The sequence below is a fragment of the Acanthisitta chloris genome, unplaced genomic scaffold, assembly GCF_000695815.1.
Source record: "Acanthisitta chloris isolate BGI_N310 unplaced genomic scaffold, ASM69581v1 scaffold38268, whole genome shotgun sequence".
NCBI classification, from domain to species: domain Eukaryota; kingdom Metazoa; phylum Chordata; class Aves; order Passeriformes; family Acanthisittidae; genus Acanthisitta; species Acanthisitta chloris.
Genome location: NW_008687130.1, coordinates 418 through 7,166, shown reverse-complemented (window position 1 = coordinate 7,166; position 6,749 = coordinate 418). Strand labels below are relative to the sequence as shown.

Here is a 6,749-nt window from a genome sequence, read left to right as displayed (position 1 = left end):
CCCCACGTCTTCCCATCATTCCTGCATCCAGCAAAACTGCAGGGAAAGGCAGTAGACAGCCTTGGGCAGTGAGACCCATGGTAATGCTGCCAGGGAGTGGTGCTTTAAGGAAAAAAAGCCTGTTATTTGGGCTATAACCTCTGTTTAATGTATTTTTAGGGTTTTTTTTAACTAGACCATGAAGTTGTATTTTTGCTTCTAGTGCTTAAATCCATCACTGTATAAGCAAAGCGCTGCACTGTCGTCAGCCAAGGCAGTGTGGAAACTCATTTTTCTATGAAATATATATATTTTTTCCTTTCAACAGTGGTTTTTTTCCCTTTAAAATATATGTTTAAAACCAAGCTCTAGGCTGGAAGCTGTCGGGTTTCTGATGTGCACAGCTCCCTATCCACCTCCATCCAAGGCACAAAGCTATAAACTGTGCGAGAACTCGGTTCAGCTGACAGTTTTACATAAATGAGCCCCCAAAAAGTTGTATTTTGGATTTTGATGCTTTTTGTTACTAAACCTTAGTCACAACAATAGAGACATCTCCGTGAGCAGCTCCCAAACAACCTGGAGCCATCAGGAAGGAAATGTCCAGCAAGGAGAGATGTGCTGAGCTCATCAGCTGGTGCCTCCCTTCTCCGCCACAAATGTACACCTGTAAAGATTTGGTCTATTATTTTTACAACCTTTTTTTCACTAAGCTCTATGCTGAAGGCAGGAAAGTCCTTTGTGTGGGCAATAAAGGGTCTTGGGGGGGGTTAATGCTTGCTGGGGATGTGTGACTGCTCCCAAACCAACACCTTAGGCAGTTCTCCCTGCAGCAGTGTGGGCAAACACTGGTGTTTCCCAATCCTATCCTTTCCCATCTCACTTCCCGTTTGATCTCTTTGCATGTCATGCCCTGCTGAAAAGCAAACAAATGTCAGAGCAATCGGCCCCAAGGCCACCTCGCCCGCAGCCAGTGTCAAAAATGCTTCTCTGGAGCCAACCACGTCCCCTGAGACCTGCCACAGCCATGTGTGGTCACCACATTTTGGGAAACATGTTGTGCTCGGGTAAAACCCCTGATTTTATTTTATCAGGAGGAAGGAGCTTGAAGCATGAGCAGCCCCAGAGCCAGGTGGTGAAGTCTTGGGGCTGAGCTGCTGTCTTCCAGCCAGCAGGAAGGATCAGCCCAAAAACTAAGCCAAGCACCTGAGTACTTTCCAACAATTTGACTAAACACTGAAATATGTGGTCTGTCTGCAGCAGGACTCCAGCGTGTGCTTCTGTGCTTCCTTAAGCCAGGGGGTTTAGGCTCGCGCTCGCAGGCAATGTTATTTATGCTCGAGGGTTTTGCTGCACCGGGAGAGGAATCTGGTCCCTGGCTCAGAGACCACAAATAGCTGAGCTCGCCCTGTCTGTCTGTCCATCCATCCTTTCTCCTTCCAAATGGAGCTGCTACCTCTACAGCAGCTCTGGCCAAGGAGATTGGGGTTTCCCAGAGCATGGGGTGATGCTGGGATGGATCCAGGCTGTGGTTGGCATTGCTTCTGCATCTCACATCCCATTTCAGTGGGCAGTGCCAGGCTCTGTGCCCATGGGTGATGCTGACCCATGTCTGTGCTTTCAGGTGGACTGGCTGCAGCAGCAGGAGGTGAAGCGGCGGGTGAAGAGGCAGGTCCGGGGAGAGCCACATGCCCTGCCCTTCAACGACCCAGTGTGGCCCAACATGTGGTACCTGGTGGGTATCTCCCCACCACTCATTTACGGGGGGTCATTTATTTTGAAGCAAATGCTTAGCCCAACCAGTAATGAAATAACCTTAGTATCAGGAAATGTTCTTGGCAGCAGGATTTTAAAACTGTGGATTAATACACTGAGAGTCTAGTTTGAAGTGTTTCACCCTTGTTAGCAGCCTCTCGTCATGGTCGTCGCTGAAAAGGCCTGGAAGCAGCACCACTGCATTTTTACCCATCCCAGAGGTGCAACCATCTATTTGCAATATCATTTTTCTCCTGCCTGCTTCATCGATCTGTATTTGACAGGGAAATTCATTGAAAATTAAGGGCGGAAAGAAAACGAGCACTTCAAACCCCAAGAGCCCACAGTATTTGAAATGGAAGGGGAAAAGAATAATAGGGAGATAGCATTGCCTGGATTAACTGCTGCTGGATGGGTTTGATCAGTGGAGTAAAGTTATAACAAATCTACCAGTTATATGGCAGGGGGTGGGTTGTAAATATATTTTCTGGTTGATTAAATGTGCTCCCAGCCTGGCTGTTTGCTTAGATGGGCTGGAATGGGGTTGCAGCCCTTTTGCAGCTGTGTTTCCCTCTGTAGCACTGTGGTGATAAAAACAGTCGGTGCAGGTCGGAGATGAACATCCTGGCAGCCTGGCAGAGGGGCTACACTGGCAAGAATGTGGTGGTTACCATCCTTGATGACGGCATAGAGAGGAACCACCCTGACCTCCTGCAGAATTATGTGAGCCTTGGGGTGGATGGGCTGGGGGTGGATGGGCTGGGACTGATCCTCACCATGAATTATGGAGAATTTCAGTGTATAAACACAGCTGAAGTCTGTGCATTGGCATATTTAGAGGAAAAGTTTTTTTTTAAGAAAGTTTGAGATGTTTGTAAGAAGGAAATGAGGTTTTTAGATAAGAAAGTTTGGGGGAAACTCCCTTTGCAGCTGCCTGGGAAGAAGCCTCCTCCCTCCACTCACCAGGGCAGAGCCAAAAATCTGCATGAACCTGCTCAGCCCCAGCTGAAACCCCACATGGCCACAATGGGGAGGAGGGTGGTGCTGGACCCCGCAGGACTGAGGGTTCAGAGGAGCAGTCCCTGAGGTAGCAGGATATTTCCCAGGGAAGCATGCATGACTTCAGCCTAAAACTTTATCTCGAGCAACAGTCAGAAACTAAGGGGAAAATTATTTTCGGCCCTGCTTGGCTCCATTGGCCATCACTTTGGCTGTTGGCCACCACAACCACCTGGTAAGTTAACTCTAATGGTGGCAACATATTTCCAGGACCCTCTTGCAAGCTATGATGTCAACGGGAATGACCATGACCCGACTCCACGCTACGATGCCAGCAATGAGAATAAGTACGTGATGCTATTTGCCATTTAGCCTGGGTCTACACGGCTGGGGTCTGTAGGGTCCTCAGGGCTGAGGGTCCCCCTGGGATGTCTTCCAGGTCCATGACCTTTCCACATCCCCAGTGCTGCAGAGGAGGCTGCAAAGAGGGCTTTGCACAGAGTCGTTATGTTTAATGCAAATTCAGCCAGTGCCAACCATGCTAATTGCATCCAGTGACATCACCAGGGGGTTCCTTGCCCTGGTTGGGGATTAAGCCACATGAGCCAGGATGGGTGGCTGAGATGGCAAAGCTTGGATGTGCTTTTTGTCTTCATTTAAGGTGGGATGGATATGTGTGGTAAAGAAACAGGAATGCAAACAGCAGATTGTGTTGATATGCAAGATGCAAAGAGGAAATTGCATTTAGGTACAAACTGCACAGAGCAAGTTGCATCAAGGTGTAAAATGCAAACAGCAAATCACTCTCTTCATTAGTTTCCTTCACCATTCAGCCCTTGCTGCCTTGCCATGAGTTTTGAATAAGGGCTCTCCATCTCCTGGGGCACTTTCTTCCACCATTCCAGCCTTGGAGCTGGTTTCTGAGTGCTGGGTGGGGAGTGACTGGGGGATCTTTGGCCCTGGACATCAGCTGATGGGGATTTCTCTTTGCAGGCATGGCACTCGCTGCGCAGGGGAAGTGGCGGCGGCAGCAAACAACTCGTACTGCATCGTGGGCATCGCCTACAACGCCCGCATTGGAGGTGAGGCTGGTGCCCCTGTGGCCTTCCCCAAGGGACTGTGGCCACCTGATGGGCTCTTGGGGTGGGTGGTGGGATACTGCTCCCCCAGATACTGCCTGGAGAGAGTGTCCTCCTGGGTGACTTGGCTGCAGGGAACCCCAGGGGCATTAGAGGAGAATGGGTGATGTGGGGTGCAGGAGACCTTGAATCTATGTATTTTTGGGGTGGAAATCTTCTGCTTGGGCTGCATCCTTGCTGTGAGAGTGCATCTCTCATCCTGTGGATTGTGGATGTGGTGGTTTCACTCCAAAAGCCCACAGCTGCTCTTGGGGTGTCTGTCCTTGGGGTGGCTGCATTTGCTATGGTCGGTGGTGATGGTCGAGCTGAAGTCTCTCGTTTGTGGGGTCAGTGTCTTCAGAGGAGCCACTCCGAGCAGCCACTCTGGAGACACTCCCAAAATACCCTCATAGGAAAAACACCAAGGAGGTGGGAGGCTGGGGCTGTGTATAGGGGGCAACTTTTGCACAGTCCCTCAAACAACGTGATGTACAGAAAGCAAATGAATCTTTATCATCAAACTGGATCCTGGTGGTAATTAGCATCGCTGAGTTCATGTGTATTAGCTAAGCTGGTTTGAGCTGGAACTGCTCTGGCCAACCCAGGCTGGTATAGAACCTCTGGGGAGATGAGGTCTTAGTTGGGGTGGGAGTGCAATGTTCTATCTACATGGCTGGTGGGAGAAATGGCTGGAGCTGGGTCCTTGTCCTCATCCTTGGCATGGCTGGAACAGAAGAGAGGCTTTTATTGCAGCCCTCCTACCCCCAGTGCAGGTAGATGTCACTGTTGTGAGCACAGACCCAAGTGCCCATGGGTGGATTTGAGGCTTAATTCCTTCTCTTGGCTTGTTCATCTTGGCTGTGCAGAAAACTGCTTTTGTGTTAGGGTTGTGTCTGCATAGGAGCAGCACCCACAGGGATCCTGCTCCTGGCCAAGCACATTCAGCAGTTGCCTGTGCTGGGAAAATCCCCAGAGGGAAGAAATCATGCCAGGGAGGGTGAATGGAGGACTAGTAATGGCTGTAAAGTCTGTGGCATGTCATCCCATCCCACCCCCTTTGCTCCCTGCAAGTGTGATGGCTTCTTTCTTCTTAGAGGCTTCTCGCCTCTTAAGAGAATCTATTTCCAAGCACACACCAAGCAGCAGCAGAGCAAGGCAAAGCCCCTGGTAGGGTTTAGGGCAGTTTTACATCCTGCATGATCAAACCATTCCTTTCGTGCTCCTTTTCAAGCCCATTTCTCTGCAGCAGCTGTGGAGACGAGCGTTACTTGTTGACTTTATGACGACCTATGGGTCTCATTTTAATTTGCTCCCTTTAACGAGTGCCTTGCCTCGGGGGTGTGCCGGGGAGGTGTTGAGTGAGACAAGGCACCTGGCAGAGGGCTGGGGGCCTGGGGCTTCCCACAACGTCAACAGGCAAAGGGGAAAAATAGAGTCTGAGCAGTATCAGGTTTGGGATCTTGGAGGAAAATACGCTATAGCTGCAGTGAGAGTGATTTTAGATGGATTACACAAATAAAGCAGCAATTAATGAGCACAACTTGTTGGGGAAGCCTATTTGTCACACTCTGAGAGCTCCCATCCAATTTTACTGGCTGCTCTTCAGTGCTCTTGCGTTGCTTTTCATTTGCTCTGGGCAAAACACATCACTGCTCAAGGAAAGGGCTCCTGCCATTCCTCCTCCTCTTCTCCCTTCTCCTCGAACACTCACTTTGGAGGTCGGTATTGCTCCTTGTGTGGCACAGAGCTCATTTACTTTGCTGCATCCATCCCTGCTCCCTCCTGCTCCCCGTTATTTCGCCAGGGGGGATATCCCACATTGTGGGTGGTTGACTTTGGGTTGTCTATAGGCTGGATTTGGGTTGACTTTGGGCTGATTTTGGGCTTGCTGAAGTACATGCTCTCGTTTAGCAAGCACAAACCCCATCCCTCAGCTGGTTTTGCTTGCTGCACAACAGCTGAGCACAGCTCAGACACCAGACGGCTTTTTGCCCCTTCTCCTGGCATTTTCTTGTTGACAAAGAGGAGTTTTTTGGGAATTGCTCTGCTCCCTGGTTTTACATTTCTAAGCTTGGTTTTGGCCGGTCAGGGACAGCATCAGAAAGATATTTGAGTTGACTGGTGTCCAGAGTGCAGCTGCAGCTGGAATGACATCTGCCTGCGTTTGTTTGCTTTAAGACAAAATACACGTGGAAGGGGAAATGCATTTTTATAAACTCGACTCTCCCTGGCTGACCAAATATGATGCTGAAATTTCCAGCATCTCTCTTCTTGCAAGGGCTGTTTCTGGGCCACCCTTTGCTTGCTATGCAGAGGGGAAATCCAGCAGTGAAAAGGTGACAGAGAGCAGAGAGCATTGTCCTCTCATACATATTACAGCAGTTGGAGCCTGGGGGTGAGTTGCAATCCCCAGCCTGTCCCACTGCAACTGGTGGGCTCTGCCTCCAAGCATCCCATCTGGAAGTGAGGTTATCCCAGGTGGCATTGTTGTCCCACTGTGGGTTGGGGTATTGGCTCTGATTTTGGCCATGAAAACTCCAGCCTGGGGCTTCTCCACCTCCGGAAAACCACTGGCATCAGTCGAGCAGTGATGGCCTTTGGGGACTGTCATAGTCATCCCCACTCAAGGGGAGTGGCTTCATCCCACCCATGTGCCTGAAGCTGGGGGGGGCATCAGGAAACACCATGATCTTCCAGGTGGAGAAATGCATTAGCTAATTAATTAATGGGGGGGAAAGGTTGTTAGTGGGGGGATTTTTCCACTGGGGAGTGCGGTCCCACTCCCATCACCCATCCCAACAATGGAGGGGAAGGGAATTTTAACCCCCTCTCTCCATCACTTGCCAGCAGCACAGAAAACTTCCCAAATAGCTCCCCAGCATCCTGCTGCCAGGCTCG

General features: G+C 50.2%; 1 protein-coding gene across 1 annotated transcript in view; it reads left to right on the top strand.

Moving 5' to 3' along the window:
* The window catches only part of LOC103807731 (proprotein convertase subtilisin/kexin type 6-like), a gene marked incomplete at both ends in the record, with an annotated part of 9,712 nt that overhangs the window by 2,623 nt on the left and 340 nt on the right, over positions 1 to 6,749 (top strand). Inside the window, 4 exons of the mRNA XM_009080477.1 lie at positions 1,604 to 1,714; positions 2,314 to 2,457; positions 3,004 to 3,080; positions 3,727 to 3,815. Of these exons, the coding sequence (XP_009078725.1) occupies positions 1,604 to 1,714; positions 2,314 to 2,457; positions 3,004 to 3,080; positions 3,727 to 3,815 (421 nt within the window). The remainder of the gene's footprint in view (positions 1 to 1,603; positions 1,715 to 2,313; positions 2,458 to 3,003; positions 3,081 to 3,726; positions 3,816 to 6,749) is intronic.